This window comes from Rhinatrema bivittatum, chromosome 7 (genome assembly GCF_901001135.1).
Source record: "Rhinatrema bivittatum chromosome 7, aRhiBiv1.1, whole genome shotgun sequence".
NCBI classification, from domain to species: domain Eukaryota; kingdom Metazoa; phylum Chordata; class Amphibia; order Gymnophiona; family Rhinatrematidae; genus Rhinatrema; species Rhinatrema bivittatum.
Genome location: NC_042621.1, coordinates 47185624 through 47204538, shown reverse-complemented (window position 1 = coordinate 47204538; position 18915 = coordinate 47185624). Strand labels below are relative to the sequence as shown.

Sequence of the window (18915 nt, the reverse complement as noted above, 5' to 3'; positions counted from 1 at the left end):
AGAATGGGAGTTACAGGTGAGTTCATTGAGTGTGCTGTGATACAAGTTTGTTTAATTAGAACAGCAGGGGGTAAACTGTGCCTGTATAAGAAAAAGAGGATGCTGGACAGATGCTGGGGGGGGGGGGGGGGGTGTGTGAGAGATAAAACACAGGTTTAAGTGCAGGAAGCAAATGAAAGCCATTCCAGAGCACTGGATCAAAAGTCCACAAAGCAGAAGACTGCAAGGCAAGTCATCAAAGAAAGAAGCTCTCTAGAGGTTGTGGTCTTTTTATTTGTGCAGACATGTGATTGGGGGAGACAGCTGGGCAGAGATGTAAGATGAGCACCAGCCAACTCCTGCATGTCCTCCCAGATAATCATTGGCATTTGTTCTCTCAGGATGTGCTCGAGTAATGATATTTCCTTTTCTTTAGCCACCCAAAAAGAAAAAAGGAGGGAAGAAGGCCGGCAAAGGGAAGGGATCCACTATGATAGATGTGGTTGCCCCAGAAGAGATGAGCAAGGAGCAGGTGAGTTCTGTGAAATGGGGGCATCTCTGCAGGAAGCAGGTGAGTGTGGGCAAACTCGGCTTTAGGGCTCTTTGACCTATGTGATTGCACAAAACATCACCTCTTCAGGGGTGCCAGAGTGACTGAAAAGGTGACATATCTGCATCCCCCCTACACCTCCTGGCCATGGAAGGCTCTCTTCCCATTGCTTGCACAGGGTGCCACTGCTGATAAAGCTGGCCCTTGTACTGTAGCATGGGAGGTGCATGCCTGAGAGTGAGGGGGAGTCTGTCTGCAGGGAGAAGATGATTGTGGCATGGGGATATCTGCAAGGGAGACCCACAGGAGGAGGTAAGTATGGGGTGAGGATTCCTTCATGGAGGAGACATGCACTGGGGAGTGGGGAGTCTCTGCAGGTAGAAGACGAGTGGGGAGTTTCTCTGCAGGGATGAGGTGTGTGCTGGGGAGTGGGGAATTTCTCTGCAGGAGGCAAGATGAGAGTGCTGTAAAGATCTCTGCAGGGAGGAAGTGCCCAGAGGTGGGGAAGCTTCGCAGGTAGAAGATGTATGCTGGGGAGTAAGGAGTCTCTGCAGGGAGAAGGTGAGTGTGATACAGGGAGGATATGTCTGCTGAGAGGAGAGAGAAGCTTGCAGGGAGCAGGGGAGAGCGTGGAGATCCCTGCAGAAAGATGATGTGCACTGGGAAGTGAGGAGTCTCTGTAGTGAGCAGGTGTGTATCCAGGAGTGGGGAATCTGCATGGAGCAGCTGAATGTGGTGTGGGGGATTCCCGCAGGGAGGAAGTGTGGCTCAGGAGTGTGCAGGAGCAGGTAAGTGGTAGTGTTTGTTAAGGGGTTGCTAACACTGGAAGTGATTCCTTTCTCTGTTTCTCTCACCACAGTTTGCATATTTTGTTGGGTGGGTAAGGGGTTTGCAGCAGTTTTCTTTGCTGTTTTAAAGATGCATTATAAAAGTTGTTAGTGAAATTTCAGGGAGTTTGTCTGTCCTCCCTATAGATATCTAGATAATTAGATAGATAAGGCTCATAGCTGGGGAGAGAGAGGTTGAGCATAGCAACTCCAGCCGCCAAGAGTCTGCACGAAGCAGACCTGTAATTTTCATGTAGGAATCCTGTAGTGCCAGGATGGCCATGTTGATAGGAGCTGCTGTTCAGGGAGAGAGCAACACCACCAGGGAATGCAACTAGAAAAAAGTGACATGGTAGTGGCTGAGTCAGGTGATTCACAGAAAGATGCACCTCACTGGCAATGACTGATGTGCTGTCCACAGCTTTTCCCTGTACGTACCAGGATCAGTCCAGGACACCTGGGTTGTGACTCCGCACCAGTAGATGGAGACAGATTAAAACTTGTGGGCGGAGCCATATATAAGCCCCTGTGCCAGTCACAGCCCCTCAGTCTTACTCTGTCTCCAGTAGATGGTGCAGGTCCAGTCACAGCCCTGCCTGACCTGATTCTGGTTGTTTGTCAGGTTTGATTTTTTGAGTTAGTTTTTGGTTAGGTCTGATTTTTTGAGCTAAATTGGGTTTTCTTTTTAATTCTTTCCCGGTTGCCCTGCCTCCCAGGGGAGTTGAGAGGTCCTGAGGGGACTACCCTCCCCCGGTTGAGGCCGCTGCCAGGGTTGAGGACCCGGCTGAGCTAGTGGCAGCGTCAGGGGTGACACCAGGGAGCCTGGTTCACTCACCACTGCAGGAATAAGGGCTTTTCAGAACCAGGGACAGCGTTTTTTTTCTTTGTAAAAAAAAAAAAAAAAGGGTTTTACTTTTGTTTTTGCGGCTCTCTGTTGCCTGGCGTCGCCGCTCCGTTTTAGTCGGTGGGGGGGCGTCGTTGGCAGGGGGGAGGTCGCCGAATTGCGCCGTTTTGCTTTTTTTGAATTTTTGTGGTAATTTTTTCGGCGCGGCCCAGTTTTTCTTCCCGCGTTTTCGCCGGCATGCCGCGTGCTGCACAGTGCAGGGCCTGCGGCTCGGCGCGCGCGCGTCTCTCTAGGGACAGTCTTTGTTCAGCCTGCGTCCCGGGTGATGAGGGACCCTCGGTAGCGCCGCGGGGGGCTCGTTCCCGGGTCGCGCGTTCGCCGTCGCGCGGTGGTAGCTCCGCTGACAGGCCTCAGGAACTTTTCCCGGTTAGTGCGGGAGTGGCGGCCATCTTGGCCACCGGCCGGGAAATTTCGCGGGAAACGGTGGGGGCCTCTTCCTTTCTTCCCGCGCTTTCCCCGCAGCGTGTCACGGCGGGGGAGGTTCCCTCAGAGGGGCTTCGGTCCCGGGGGGCTTCCGAGAGTGATTCTTCGGATTCTGGTGAATTTTCGGAGGATTTTGCGCTGTTACTGCGCAAAGTCCTCAGATACAAGCGCAGCAGACGCATCCGGGGGAATGGCTCGCGTGCGGCCGACCACGGGTCCCCTCTACGGAAAAAGAAAGCCAGGAAGGGCGCGGAGATCGCCCACGGTGCGTCCCGGGGGAAGCGGCCTCCCAGGGGGGTGCCGCAAGAATCGGATCCCGAGGATTCCCCTGGGGATGATACGGAGTCCTCCGAGGAGCCCCTGACGGGGGCCGGGAAGGCAGCAGTGGATGGTACTGCACAGCCCATTGCAGAGAAAGCTGCACAGGCTGCAGAAGGGGACGACCCCAAGGTGGTGCGACTATTCCGCAGAGAGGAACTGGCACCTCTCATCCCGGCCATTCTCCAAGAATTGGGAATTGAAGCTCCTCCGGTGGTGGTCCGCCAGGAGGTGAATATGGATCCTGTTCTGCTCGGCCTCACAGGACCGGCGGTCGCCTTCCCTTTTCATTTCTCGTCCACGGATATCCTTTTCAAGGAATGGGATACTCCGGAGTTAGGTTTGAAAGTCAGCAAGGCCATGGATAAACTCTATCCTTTACCGGAGGAGGCGCTGGAGCTCCTCCGACTCCCAAAGGTGGATTCGGCGGTGTCCGCTGTCACGAAGAGGTCTACCATCCCTGTCACGGGAGCGACGGCCCTCCGGGATATTCAAGACCGAAAGTTGGAGGTACAGCTCAAAAAGATTTTTGAGGTTTCCGCCCTGGGAGTGCGGGCCGCCATTTGCATGAACTTCGCTATGCGAGCTAGTCTGCGCTGGGCCCAGGTACTGCAGGCGAATGCGGGTCTCTCTCCAGAGGAGGCTTCCCAAGCAGACAGGTTGGAAGCTGCTATCGCATATGGGGCCGATGCGCTCCATGATCTTTTACGCACTTCAGCTAGGTCCATGGTGGCAGCGGTGTCGGCACGCCGTCTCCTTTGGCTGCGCAACTGGGCGGCGGATGGTTTGTCCAAGGCTCACCTCGGGGCATTGCCCTTCAAAGGGAAATTGCTGTTTGGTAAGGAGTTAGATGACTTGATGGTTTCCCTGGGTGAGAACCGAGCGTTTAGGCTGCCAGAGGATAGGACCCGGTCGCGCTCTTCGTTTTCCGGCAGAGCCCGTTTCTGGGGTCCCCGGAAGTCCAGGCCGCAAAGATCCACTGGACCCTCGTATAGGCCGGCCTCTTCTCGAAACACTCACTGGCAGCAGTCCTTTCGGGGCAAACGCTTTGGCAGGCAAGGAGGAGCCTCGTCGGGTGCGGGTTCCAAGCCTTCGCAATGAAGTTCGGCCGGCCCATCCCTCGTCGCGCCCTCAGCACGCTGTTCCAAACGTGGGGGCGCGTCTATCCTTATTTCTCGAGGAATGGGCCAGCATCACGTCGGATCAGTGGGTCCTCGATGTGATAAGACACGGCTACGAGTTAGATTTTGCTCGCATCCCAGCGGACAAGTTCCTGGTCTCGCCTTGCAAGGATCCCAGGAAGAAGGCGGCGGTGCTAGACACCATCCGAAGACTAGAAAGCTTGGGGGCCATCTCTCCAGTTCCGGCCGATCAGTACGGCAAAGGCCGGTACTCCATTTACTTCATAGTTCCCAAGAAGGACGGCACTTTCCGACCCATACTGGATCTGAAAGGAGTCAACAGATGCCTTCGGGTCCCTCACTTCAAGATGGAAACCATTCGTTCGGTGATCGCGTCAGTGCGGCCAGGCGAATTCCTTGCGTCACTAGATCTCACAGAAGCATACCTTCATGTGGGCATCCAACCAGCGTTCCAGCGGTTCCTGCGGTTTTGCATTCTGGGAAGACACTTCCAGTTCCGGGCTCTTCCGTTCGGCCTGGCGACAGCACCTCGGACATTCACGAAAGTGATGGTGGTAGTGGCGGCGCACTTACGTCGGGAAGGCCTCCTGGTTCACCCTTACCTCGACGATTGGCTGATTCGGGCGAAGTCAGAGAACCTGTGTCGGCAAGCGGTAGCCAGGGTGCTACAATTCTTGCAGTCCCTGGGCTGGGTGGTCAACTACAACAAGAGTCATCTGGAACCGACTCAGTCCTTGGAGTACCTTGGAGCCGTTTTCGACACAAAACGGGGCAGAGTGATTCTCTCTCAGGATCGGATATGCAAACTACAGTCTCAGGTGCGACGTCTTTTGTCTCAGCACCGTCCGCGAGTCTGCGATTACCTGACAGTTCTCGGATCTATGGCCTCCACGCTGGCGTTAGTCCCTTGGGCGTTCGCTCACCTGCGGCCACTGCAGTCTTCATTGTTGTCCCGCTGGAAACCGATTTCAGAGGAATATTATCTTCCACTGCCTCTCGAGAGTCAGGTGCGCTCCAGCCTGGGCTGGTGGCTGGATTCCAAACATCTCTCCTGCGGAGTATCTCTTCTTCTTCCCAACTGGATAGTGGTGACCACGGATGCCAGTCTTTCCGGTTGGGGTGCAGTTTGCCAAGGGAAATCGGTTCAGGGTCTGTGGTCAGAAGATCAGACTCGGTGGTCTATCAACCGCCTAGAGTTCAGGGCGGTCCGTCTGGCATTGCAAGCTTTTCTACCCCTTCTACGAGGAAAGGCAATCCGAGTATTGTCGGACAACGCTACCACCGTGGCTTACATCAATCGCCAGGGCGGGACGAAAAGCCCTCAAGTAGCGGAAGAAGTGCGTTCCTTGATGACCTGGGCAGAGCGGCATCTCAGCGATCTCGCTGCGTCTCACATAGCAGGAGCCGACAATGTCCAGGCGGATTTCCTCAGCCGACACCACCTGGATCCCGGAGAGTGGGAGCTAGCGGAAGAAGCGTTTCTTCTCATTTGCAGGACTTGGGGAACGCCCCACATGGACCTGATGGCCACGTGGAACAACTCAAAGGCTCCGAGATTTTTCAGTCGATGCCGAGAAAGAAGAGCAGAAGGGGTCGACGCGTTAGCACTTCCCTGGCCGGCGGAGGTGCTACTGTATGTGTTCCCACCGTGGCCCATGATCGGCAAGATACTGCGGCGCATAGAATTGCACCCGTCCGACGTGATCTTGGTGGCGCCGGAGTGGCCGCGCCGTCCGTGGTTTGCGGACCTGGCCCAGTTGTCGGTGGCGGCACCCCTTCGTCTACAGGGGTTTCCGGGGCTCCTTCGTCAGGGTCCCGTCTGTTTGGAGGATGCGGATCACTTCTGTCTCGCGGCATGGCTTTTGAGAGGTATCGGTTGAAGCAAAAAGGTTACTCGGACGCGGTAGTTGCCACGTTGCTGAGATCCAGGAAACAGTCTACGTCTCTGGCTTATGTTCGAGTCTGGGTAGTCTTTGAGGAATGGTGCGTGGAGCGGGGTCTTAATCCCACTTCCGCTGCTATTCCCGATATTTTGGCTTTTCTCCAGGCCGGGCTGGCCAAAGGCTTAGCGTGCAGTTCCCTACGGGTCCAAGTCGCGGCGCTTGGTTGTTTGCGTGGTAAGATTCAGGGAGTCTCCCTGGCTCTCCACCCGGATATCTCCCGTTTCCTTCGGGGGGCGAAACACCTCCGTCCTCCTTTGCGGCTCCCTTGTCCTTCTTGGAACCTCAACTGGGTGCTCTCGTCCTTATGCTCAGCTCCTTTTGAGCCTCTGAAGCGTTCTACGATCAAAGATCTCACGTTAAAGACTGTATTCCTGGTAGCCATTGCTTCGGCTCGCCGGGTTTCTGAGTTGCAAGCTTTGTCCTGCAGAGAGCCCTTCTTGCGCTTTTCCGATTCAGGGGTTTCCTTGCGGACCGTTCCCTCTTTCTTGCCTAAGGTCGTATCACCTTTTCATTTGAATCAATCAGTTGAACTTCCCGCTTTTGCGGTTGGGGAATCTTCCGACCCGAAGTTGAGGGATTTGAGAAAACTAGATGTGCGGAGGTCTATTCTTCGCTATCTAGAGGTCACAAATTCTTTTCGATTAACGGATCATCTGTTTGTGTTGACGTCGGGTCCGAAGAAAGGTTCTGCGGCGTCCCGCACAACGATCACCCGTTGGCTCAAGGAGGCCATTGGTTCCGCGTACATTCTGCGTGGTAAAACACCGCCAGTGGGTCTTCGAGCTCATTCGACGAGATCTCATGCTGCGTCTTGGGCGGAATCTTCTCAGGTGTCGCCTCAAGAGATTTGCAGGGCGGCTACCTGGAAATCGTTGCATACCTTCATTAAACATTACCGATTGGATGTTCAAGCTACTGATGCTGGGGGATTTGGAGAGAGGGTACTCCGAGCGGGACTCTCTGCTTCCCACCCTCGATAACTTAGCTCTGGTACATCCCAGGTGTCCTGGACTGATCCTGGTACGTACAGGGAAAGGAAAATTAGTTTCTTACCTGATAATTTTCGTTCCTGTAGTACCAAGGATCAGTCCAGGATCCCGCCCGCAGTGTGGCACTATAGTAATGGAGAGTCCGCTCATTGTTGTTTTTTAATACGCTGACCCCTTGTTTTGTTCGCTCTCCCGGTTGGGGAGTCTGTTTTTCCTGTAGGGGTGTTGGAGTTATTTTACTTAGTAAGTTTCTATGGTTAGCTATGTTGGCTTTTGGATTTTTCTACTTTGACATTATGTATGACTGAGGGGCTGTGACTGGCACAGGGGCTTATATATGGCTCCGCCCACAAGTTTTAATCTGTCTCCATCTACTGGTGCGGAGTCACAACCCAGGTGTCCTGGACTGATCCTTGGTACTACAGGAATGAAAATTATCAGGTAAGAAACTAATTTTCCTTTCATGGGTGCTGTGCCTTCTGCAGCTGGAGGAGCATATTGTACGTCTACGGGAAGAGCTGGACCGCGAGCGGGAGGAGCGTAACTACTTCCAGCTGGAGCGAGATAAGATCCACACCTTCTGGGAGATTACCCGTCGGCAGCTAGATGAACGTAAGGCAGAACTTCGCAACAAGGACCGTGAACTGGAGGAGGCTGAGGAGAGGCATCAGGTGGAGATTAAGGTGAGAGCGAGGGCTGGAAGCAGGAGGTGGAGGTTAAGATGAAGGCTAGGTGTGGCAAGTGGAGGTTAAGTTGAGAACGAGATCTGGAAGCCCTAGTTTACAATTAAGTTGAAAGCAAGGGCTGAAAGTGCTAAGTTATGATTAAGGTGAGAACAAGTGAAGATGGAGTCTAAGGTGGGAGCAAGGCCTGAAAGTAGGATGTGGAGGTTAAAGTGGGAGCAAGACTGGAGGTAATAGGTGGACGTTAAGCTGAGGGCTAGAGGTGGCAAGTGGCAGTAAAGGTGAGAGCAATCACTGGAGGGTGGTAAGTAAATGGCTGGAAGTGGTTGGAGGAGATTAAAGTGAGAATGATGGCTAAAGTTAGCAGGTGGAGATTAAGGTGAGTGCAGCAGCTGGAGACTGCAAATGAAGGTTAAGGTGTGGGTGGAAATAAAGGAGAAAATGAGGATTGTAGGTCACGATTAAAGTGAGAGCAAGGGCTGGAGGTGTGCCAGGGCATGGTTAAGGTGAAAGTGAGTTCTGCAGGTGGCAGGTGCAGATAAATGCACATCCACTATGGCTGCTGGAGATGAAAGGCTCTGCTGCACCCTCACAGGTCTGGGTGACTGATTTCTCTGGGGATTGTTTTGGTCTTCAGGTGTATAAGCAGAAAGTGAAGCATCTGTTGTATGAGCATCAAAACAACATTTCGGAGCTGAAAGCTGAAGGCTCGGTCAGTATGAAGCTTGCACAGAAGGAGCACAGGTCACAGGAGAGTGAACTGCGGAAGGACCTGCGTGACCTGAAGGTGGAGCTGAAGGAACAGGAGCTGGCCAATGAAATGATGGTGAAAAACCTGAAAATGGTGTGTCCCTTCCCACAACACTGCGAACCTCCATCACTGCCCCCCACCCTCGGTGTCCTCATTAACATCTCTGATCCATCCCATGAACTAGACAGTGTGCCCTGCTCCCCTCCATGACACAGTTTCCCCTCCCACACTAATCCACTAATGGTTCTACGCCAGTAACATTTCTGCTTCTCCCTTGTTGAGTCACAGTATGAAATTTGTAAGATTCTCTTTAATGAGTCCTGGTTTTCCGTAAAAGGAAACAAGGAGACTTTGGGGTAGGAGGAATAGCCTAGTGGTTACAGCAGTGGGCTACAAACCAGAAGACCAGGGTTTGAGTCCTGCTGTTACTCCTTGTTACTCCTTGTGACCTTGGGCAAGTCACTTCACCCTCCATTGCCTCAGGTACAAAACTTAGATTGTAAGCTCTCTGGGGATAGGGAAATACCTACAGTACCTGAATGTAAACCTATGTGATATCCCAGATCAAATGTCTGCATATAAAAATAAATAAATAAATAAATAAATAAATAAATAAATAAATAATACTCTGTGCTCCAGCTGGGCTATTCCATTACATTATGCTTGTGACACTCACACGTTTCATGGGGACATGGAGTTTGCTGGCTTGTGGCATTTATTTATTTAATTTATAATTTCAGTTCAAATATTTTTATTTATTGTAACAAATGGAAAAACAACAGTCTATCTACAGGAGATAGACTTATAAAATGAACAAGATTAAGATATAAATCTTTAACAGTGAGAGGCATTTTTTAGCAAAAATGGTGCAGTACATATCACAATTAGAAAGAAAAGGAAGACAATATGGAAGGCTGAACAAATTATAAAATGGATAGAAGTAAAAACATATCCATAAATAGAAAAGAGAATCTTACAAAAGTCATAATGTTGACCTACTGGTTTCCAGCGAGGAAGCCTAATAAAATTAATGGCTGCCTCCCCTTTGTATTTATAATGTACTTAAACTGAGTTCCACCAAAAATGTACATTTATCATGGAAGCAATTTTCCTATTTTAATTTCTAATTTCAATTTATTGGCTGCCTATCCAGTTGGAGGCTCCAGGAGAGTCTCACCACTCACTGGGATATTTCTCTCCAACAGAAGCAAGACGAGTACATCACAGAGCTGAGGAATGACTTTGAAAGACAAGTTCAAGGTCAGTCTGTCTGTCTGGCTTCAAGCATAGAACACAGTTCTGAGCATCACTCTGATATCTCCAGTCAACACCCATTATAAAATTCCTCCAGTCAGATCCCAGACACACACACTAAACTTGTAGTGAAAGTAATTTATTGCTAGAAAGATATTTGGCCAAAACAGGTATTTGAAGGTCTTGTATCATATCTCACCTGCACCTCCTCTCCTCCAGGGTATACAGATTTAGATGCTGCAGCCTCGTTAGGTCTTCAGATACAGACCCCACATCATTTTGATTGCCTTTTTGTGGATCGTTTCCATCCTGTCTCTAACCGTTTTGAGATGAGGTCTCCAGAACTGAACATAGCATTCCAAGTGAGGCCTCACCAAAGACTTGTACAAGAGCATTTCCCTGTACGTACCTGGATCAGTCCAGACACCTGGGTTGTGCCTCCGCACCAGCAGACGGAGACAGAGCAAGACCTGTCAGGCTCAGCCACATATAGCAGGGTGCCACCCACAGCCCCTCAGTCTTACTCTGTCTCCAGCAGATGGTGCAGGTGCAGCAGCCACAGCCTCTGGGATTTCTAGGGTGAAAGTTGTTTTTTGGTGTTAGTTAGTCAGGTTTCTTTCGGGGATTCCTCAGTAAAGTTTATTTTGCAAAAAAAAAAAAAAGAATAGAAGGAATAGAAGAAACAGAAGTCGTCCCTTGTCGTGGGAGCCTCCCAGGGGGGTGGAAGGTTCTGAGGGGACCATCCCCCCCTGGTTGAGGCCGCTGCTAAGGGTCGAGGACCCGGCCCTTCTGGTTAGCAGCGTCGGGGGTGAAACCGGGAAGCCCGGTTCACTCACCCCCGCTGGAACAGGAGTTTCAGAACCTGGGACAGCAGCGGCAAGTATTAAAAAAAAAAAAAAAAAAAGAACGGTTTTGTTTTTTCCCCTGAGCGCCGACTCTCCGTTTCTTTGCTTAGGGGGCCGTTTTCGCTGTCGTTGGTCTGCTGGCTTTGAGGGCACATGCCACGGGGTCTTCCTGCCGCGCGACGGGATTTGTTCTAATTGCGTTCCGGACGGTGAGGGGCCGTCTGATGCCGGTCCGGGGGGCTGCGATCGCCGCCGCGCATCTTGCAGAATGCTGAGGGCAGTGCAGAGCGGTTCCCGATCAGCGCGGGAATGGCAGCCATTTTAGGTGCCCTTCGGGAGACCACGCGGACGGCTGCAGGGGATGGCACCATGCCTCCCGCACTTTCTCTGCAGGAGAGGCCGTCCCGGGGGGGGGGGGCGCTCCGGGGGGGGGGGGGGGGGGCTGCGTCTCCTGTGCCTGAGGACAGTCTGGGGGAGGAATCCTCTTTATCGGACTCTTCATTTTCTTCTGATTTTGCGCTTCTCTTGCACAAGGTGCTGAAGCACAAGATTTTTAGAAGGAAGGCAGGCAAGAAGTTAGCCCCTGGGGGACTGGAGCACCAGTCATGGTCCTGGAAGAGGAGATCCAGAGATAGGTCCCGGAGGGACTCGGACCCGCCCAAGGATAAGCGTCCATTACGGTGTGTCCCTCAGGACACGGACACCGATTCCACGTCACAGGATGAGGCGGACCCGCTTATGGGGCCCCTGGGTGGGGCCGGCGGGGCGGAAGGGAAGGTGCTAGCCCAGCCTGGTACCAGCAAAGGTACTCCGGCGGTGGATGGTGATGACCCGAAGGTGGTACGGCTATTTAGGAAGGATGAACTGACCCCGCTCATTCCGGCCATTCTTCAGGAGCTCGGCATGGAAGCTCCACCAGTGGAGTCCCAGCTGGGAGCTAAAATGGATCCGGTGTTGTTGGGCCTTAGTGGTCCGGTGGTGGCTTTTCCATTCCACTTTTCGGCGTCAGACATACTGTTCTGAGAATGGAACCCTCTGGAGTTGGGCCTGAAAGTGAGTAAGGCCATGGATAAACTCTATCTGCTTCCAGAAGACGCTTTGGAGCTTCTCCATCTCCCTAGAGTGGACGCAGCGGTGTCAGCTGTGACGAAGAGGTCGACGATTCCGGTCACGGGGGCCACAGCGCTTAAGGACATACAGGATAGGAAGCTGGAGCTACAAATTAAGAAAGTTTTTGAGGTCTCTGTTCTGGGAGTCCGCGCAGCAAAATGTAGTAATTTTGCCCTGAGAGCGGGACTGCGCTGGGCTCAGCAGCTCCAGGCCAATGCAGGTCTATCGGAAGATGAAGCTGCGCAGGCGAATCGTTTGGAGGCAGTGATCGCTTACAGCACGGATGCTCTGTATGACCTGTTGCGCACGTCGGCCAGATCCATGGTCTCGGCGGTTTCCGCGCGCCGTCTCCTTTGGCTTCGGAACTGGGCGGCGGATGGTTCCTCTAAGGCTCACCTTGGCTCTCTGCCATTTAAAGGGAAGTTGTTGTTTGGTAAGCAGTTGTATGACCTGATGCAATCGCTCGGAGAAAACAAGGCATTCAAGCTGCCTGAGGACAGGCCTCGGTCTCCTTGTCCAATAGGACCCGGTTCCGGGGGAACAGAAAGTCACGACCACAGAGGTCTTCAGGATTGTCTTACCGTCCAAGCTCTTCAAGGCAGTCTTGGCCTCAGTCCTTTCAGGGCAGAAGGTTTGGGAAGCAAGGTGGTCCTCCGTCGGGAATGGCGGTCTAAGGCTTCCCAATGAAACTCGTGTGGTCCATTCCTCTCGGCAGGTTCCGTCGGCAGTGCCAAACTTGGAAGCCAGGTTGGCTCTTTTTGTGGAGGAATGGACCAAAATAACGTCAGACCAATGGGTCCTCAGCGTGATAAGTCAAGGTTACGCGTTAGATTTTGTACGGATTCCTGCGGACAAGTTTCTCGTCTCACCTTGCAAGTGCCGAGAGAAGCGAGTAGCCTGGAGGACTTGGGAGTGATAACCCCCGTGCCCCCCTGGGCAACAACGCAAGGGACGTTACTCCATTTACTTCATAGTGCCAAAAAAGGAGGGCATGTTCAGACCAATTTTGGACTTGAAGAGGATCAACAGGTGTCTTCGCATCCCACGCTTCAAAATGGAGACGATTTGGTTGGTTGTCACCTTAGTTCGTCCGGGTGAATTCCTGGCTTCTCTGGATCTCACGGAAGCGTACCTCCATATAGGCATTCAGCCATTTTATCAGAGGTTTCTCAGGTTCTGCATTCTGGGCAGGCACTATTAATTCAGAGCTCTCCCTTTCGGCCTCGCTACCGCTCCTCGCATGTTTACCAAAGTGATGGTGGTGGTGGCGGCGCACCTCAGGAGGGGTTTCTGGTGCACCCCTATTTGGACGATTGGTTGATTTGGGCAAAGTCCGAGATGCAGTGTCGGCAGGCAGTCTCCAGGTTTCTCCAGCTCTTGTGCTCTCTCGGATGGGTGGTCAATCTTGCCAAGAGTCGTTTGACCCCCACTCAGTTCTTGGAGTTTCTGGGAGCGCTATTCGACACGAAGCAGGGCAAGGTGTTTCTCTCCAGGGAGCTAGTGGTCAAGCTTCAGAGTCAAGTAAGACGCTTGTTGTCCCTGCAGATTCCTCAGGTGTGGGATTATCTGAAGGTCTTAGGCTCGATGGCGTCCACGCTAGCTTTGGTTCCTTGGGCTTTCGCTCATCTACGTCCTTTGCAATCAGCATTGCTCTCCCGATGGAAGCCGGTGTCAGAACAATTCCATCTCCCGCTCCTGCTCACGGACCAGGCGAGAGCCAGTCTCCACTGGTGACTTGTGTTGGATCATCTGACGTGTGGAGTATCCCTGGTCATGCCCGACTGGACGGTGGTCACCACGGACGCCAGTCTCTCCGGTTGGGGAGCGGTCTGTCTTGGGCGATCAGTGCAGGGGCAATGGTCAAGGGCTCAATCGCAGTGGTCCATCAATCGCTTGGAGACCAGGGCAGTAGCTTTGGTGCTGCAATCCTTCCTCCCGCTGATTTGGGGGAAGGCGGTCAGAGTGTTGTCGGACTGCATGGCGGAATCTAAGATGGCACCTGGAGGTTAGCATGGGAAATGGCCCTTCCCTGTACGTACCCGGATCAGTCCAGACTCCTGGGTTTTGCCTCCCCTCCAGTAGATGGAGACAGAGAAGTTTTTGACTGACTGTGCCCTATACCCCGAGGTACCGTGGCATACATCAAACGCCAGGGCGGGACAAGGAGTCAGCTAGTGGCGGAGGAGGCGTAATGTTTGATGTGCTGGGCGGAGCAGAATCTCAGCAACATTGCGGCGTCTCACATCGCCGGAGTCGACAATGTTCAAGCGGACTTCCTGAGTCGGCATCATCTGGCTCCAGGAAAATGGGAGCTGGCGGAGGAAGCGTTTCTCCTCATCTGCGAAAAGTGGGGTACGCCACACATGGACCTGATGGCCACCTTTCAGAACGCAAAGGCTCTGTGATTTTACAGCCGGTGGAGAGAGAGAGGGGTCGAAGGCATCGATGCACTAGTGCTTCCCTGGCCAACAGACGTGTTACTGTTTGTGTTCCCTCCCTGGCTCCTGATAGGCAAAGTACTTCGGCGCATAGAACTACATCCGTCGGACGTGATTCTGGTGGCGCCGGAATGGCCGCGGCGGCCGTGGTTCGCGGATCTACTCCACTTGTCAGTAGAGCCTCCCCTTCGTTTTCAGGTGTCCATGGCTCTCCTTCATCAAGGCCCCGTTTGTTTGGAGGCAGCGGATCACTTCTGTCTCGCGGCATGGCTTTTGAGAGGCAACGGTTGAAGAATAAAGGGTATTCGGATGCGGTAGTAGCCACCTTGTTGAGGTCTAGGAAACAGTCCACATCCTTAGCCTATGTTCGGGTCTGGGTGGTGTTTGAGGACTGGTGTAGGGATCGTAGTGTCGATCCTATGAGAGCTTCAGTATTCGATGTCCTAGCTTTTCTTCAGGCTGGTCTTTCTAAAGGTCTTTCTTGTAGTACCCTTCAGGTCCAGGTGGCAGCACTTGGTTGTCTTAGAGGTAAGGTACGTGGGGTGTCTCTGGCACTACACCCAGATGTAGCTCGTTTTCTTCGGGGGGGGGGGGGGGGGCGAAGCATTTACGTCCTCCGTTGTGTCATCCTTGTCCATCCTGGAACCTCAATTGGGTACTTTCCGCCTTGTATTCGTTGCCTTTTGAGCCTATCAAGCGGGTGACACTAAAGGATCTCATGCTAAAAGTGGTGTTTCTTGTCGCGATCACTTCGGCGAGGCAAGTTTCGGAATTGCAGGCTCTGTCACGCAGGGAGCCGTTCTTACGGATCTCAGATTCCGGAATATCCTTGAGGACGGTTCCTTCCTTTCTACCTAAGGTGGTGTCGGCGTTTCATTTGAATCAGTCGATTGAACTTCCCACCTTCCCTGAAGGGGAGAGGACGGATCCTGCGGCGAGAAATTTATGGAAATTAGATGTTCGAGGGTCCTCCTTCGTTATCTTGAGGTTACGAATCCTTTCCGTGTCTCGGACCATCTCTTTGTTTTGTGTACTGGTCCAAAGAGGGGTGGTGCGGCTTCCAAAACCACGATCGCTCGTTGGCTCAAGGAGGCTATTGGTTCGGCATACTTAATGCGAGGGAAGCCTGTTCCCGTGGGCCTTCGGGCTCACTCTACGCGGTCGCATGCTGCTTCTTGGGCGGAATCCTCACAGGTGTCGCCTCAGGAAATTTGCAGGGCGGCCACTTGGAAGTCGTTGCATACCTTTACTAGACATTATCGCCTGGATGTCCAGGCCTCAGCTTCGGGTGGTTTAGGCGAGGGAGTACTCCGAGCGGGACTCTCTGATTCCCTCCCTCGGTAAGTTGGCTCTGGTACATCCCAGGTGTCTGGACTGATCCGGGTACGTACAGGGAAAGGAAAATTCGTTTCTTACCTGATAATTTTCATTCCTGTAGTACCACGAATCAGTCCAGGGACCCGCCCGTGTCTGTGTTTTCTACTCTGAAGTAACGGAGAGTCCGCTCGATGGATTCATTGGTTTTGATTTGGTTGTATTGTTCTCTCCTCTGGTTCTGGGAGTTCTGTTCCAGTTGGGGTTTGAATTTGACCTTGTTTTGCGTGTGGTTTAGTTAGGTAGTCTGGTTGTTTGTTCCATTCTGCTTTAACATTACGTAAGACTGAGGGGCTGTGGGTGGCACCCTGCTATATGTGGCTGAGCCCGACAGGTCTTGCTCTGTCTCCATCTGCTGGTGCGGAGGCACAACCCAGGTGTCTGGACTGATCCGTGGTACTACAGGAACGAAAATTATCAGGTAAGAAACTAATTTTCCTTTTCATCTCCTTTTTCTTACCTGTTATTCCTCTCTCTGTTCAGCCCAGCATTCTTCTGGCTTTAGCTATTCCCTTTCCCTCTGTCTGTTCAGCTCAGCATTCTTCTGGCTTTAACTAGTGCCTTCTTACATTGCTTCGCTGTCTTCAGATCGTCAGATTCTATCACCCCTAGGTCCCTCTCCCAGTCCATGCACATTAGTCTTTCCTCTTCATTCAGGCAGGTCAGTTCACACAAATGGATTATGCACTCCCACCAGTAGATGGAAAGGGAGATCAACAGACTTACTGATGTCATCCTCATATCTGACTACACATCAGTCTGCCAGTATACTCCGACTCCAACAGATGGTGGACATGCATACTTTCTTATGGATGTACACCTGTCAGGACTAGGATGGGTCGGGATGCTCCTGGGGTGAAAGAGGGATCTCATTCCCTCAGTGAACAGGGTCTCAGTTGGAGAGACCAGATTCAGGGGGACAGAAGGCAAAAAGCCCTCTCCCTGTGCTCAGCGCTGCCTTGCTCAGTTGCTCACTTCCAGGAGGGTAAGGTAGGATTAGCTCACTTATCTTCCCTTCCCTTTATTTATTTATTTATTTATTTCACATTTTTCTATACCGAGCTTCATGGTTGAATACCATATCAGATCGGTTTACATCAAACGAGGGATAGAAACTTGTAACCAAAAAACAGAACAATAAGTTATAATCAGAAAGAGAGCAAGAAAGTTACATTGAACAAGGACTATAAACTTGGAGGCTTTACAGCTTGGAAGTAAATAGAGTAAAAAAGGCCCGAGCAGGGCCGTAACTTAAAACACAAAAGTCATAATGAGCTCAGTTCGAGCAAGATAGTTTAATTGCGGAGGTATTGGATAAGAGGCATCTCACGGAGAGGCATGGTTCCATGGCTCGTGAGTAGGATGGTAGATTATTGTGTGTCTGAAGGATCCGAGAAGGCTAGTCGGAACAGCCAAGTCTTAAGTTTTTTTTTTAAAGTTGGTAGGCATGGTTCCAACCTGAGTTCTGCGGGAAGGCTATTCCAAATGTTTGGACCTTTGCATGATCTCTGTCCTCTGTGGGCTCCATGGAGGTCAGGCAGCAGAGGCTTATCAGATGCATGTCCCTTTTAGAGGTTTTGTGTCTCGGGAGGTGCAAATAATAAAAAACAAAAAAACAAGATGAAGCTAGACCCAGAAGAAAGGCCTTGCCATGTGGCTGCAGCTGCTCTTGGGAGACTCAGGGAGCGAGCTCTCAGATTGGCACAGCTATATTTTTTTTTTTATTCAGAGAGAAGTGCGAACTACAGGGAGTCACAATAGACCAGCAGACTGCATGGCGGAATCTAAGATGGCACCTGGAGGTTAGCATGGGAAATGGCCCTTCCCTGTACGTACCCGGATCAGTCCAGACTCCTGGGTTTTGCCTCCCCTCCAGTAGATGGAGACAGAGAAGTTTTTGACTGACTGTGCCCTATACCCCGAGGTACCACTTACCATCTGTCAGTATTTCTCTGTCTCCAGCAGATGGCGGAGGTGCAAAATCCTACAATCTGTGTTAGATAAAAAATAAAATAAAAAGAAGAGTGAAGATCTTGGAGCCTCCCAGGGGGTTGTCAGGACCTGGTGGGACTATCCCCCCTGGTATCTGAGGCTGAGGAGCAGAGGGTCGAGGACCCTGTCATCTTCCCTCTTAGCAGTGGCCGGGGGTGATACCGGGGAGCCCAGCTCACTCATCCTCCCTGGGGGGCAGATCTGATGTTTTCTCCAGGTTTGAAAAAAAAAAAAGAAGACGCATTAAAAAAGAAAAAAGTAGAGCAGAGGTAAAAACTTTTTCTTTGCTGCTCAGCGCGGGTACACCCTACCGAGCCTCCTCCGTTCCCCCAGCGCTGCCTTTTCTGCTTCCGTTTGCTGCCGCAGTCTTTCTCCTGCCGTTTGATTTATTTTTGGCGTCTCTCATGCTGCGTGGGTGTGGCCACGTGCATGCGTGGCTTTCCCGAGCTGGCTTGTCCTCTGGGTGCCTCCTTGGGGGCTGCAGCCAGCGGTGATTCCCGCAGAAGATGGAGAGCCTGGGAGGCTTGATTGAGCGCATCAGCCCTCTCCAGACCTGTTCCTGTTCAGTGCGGGAACGGGTGCCACTTTGGAGACTTTCAGAGTGGCGGAGGGGAACTCCCCTCCTCCTTTATCTCCATGGCCCGGCGCCTCGGGGGGGGGGGGGGGGGGAGGCAGTTTGCAGGCCGATTCGGTGCCTGCATCGGAGGAGGGCCCCAGGGGGGCTTCGGACTCCTCCTTCTCCTTCTCCTCAGAGTTTGTTTTGCTCCTTCATAAGGTCTTTAAGGCCCGGAAGGCAGCCAGGCGGAATTCTAGCAGGGGTCTTCGTTTACAGCCTGCCACAGGACCCTCTGCTTCCTCAGCTGCTGGCAAGGAGGTTGTCTCAGCCCCCAAGAGACCTAGGCTCCTGGGGGGAGTGGGGGTCGGAAAGTCCACGCGTCCCCTCTGGTTTGTGTCTCGCCCTGCGGAAAGTTTGTCCTTGGAGGCTTCGGGGTCGGATGAGCCCCGACCGCAGGATCCTCAGGGACCGGATCCAGATCTGGGCGATCAGAATCAAGCTACACAGCAGACCAGCGCACCGATGATTGAGGGGATGACCCTAAGGTGGTGCGTTTGTTCCACAAGGTCCAGTTGGAGCCACTTATTCCTGCAATTCTGGAGGAATTGGGTATTGAGGTCTCTTAAGAGGACGCGCAGCTGGGAGCTGTGGATCCGGTTATGGTGGGTCTCCATGGTCCTGCTCAGTCTTTTCCTTTTCATCTGTCAGTTACTGACCTATTGTTTTGGGAGTGGGACACTCCGGTCTTAGGTTTGAAGGTCAGTCGGGCTATAGACAAGTTGTACCCCCTACCAGAGGAGGCTCTAGACCTCCTCAAGGTTCCCAAGATGGATGCTG

General features: G+C 52.4%; 1 protein-coding gene across 2 annotated transcripts in view; it reads left to right on the top strand.

Moving 5' to 3' along the window:
• Positions 1-18915, top strand: part of GAS8 (growth arrest specific 8) — a 147716-nt gene that overhangs the window by 54791 nt on the left and 74010 nt on the right. Inside the window, exons 2-5 of one of the 2 annotated variants that reach the window (XM_029608327.1) lie at positions 416-511; positions 7561-7758; positions 8396-8602; positions 9715-9769. In XM_029608327.1, the coding sequence (XP_029464187.1) occupies positions 416-511; positions 7561-7758; positions 8396-8602; positions 9715-9769 (556 nt within the window). Of the gene's footprint in view, positions 1-415; positions 512-7560; positions 7759-8128; positions 8138-8395; positions 8603-9714; positions 9770-18915 lie in introns of those variants that run through there. The other variant, XM_029608328.1, reaches the window with a different exon arrangement.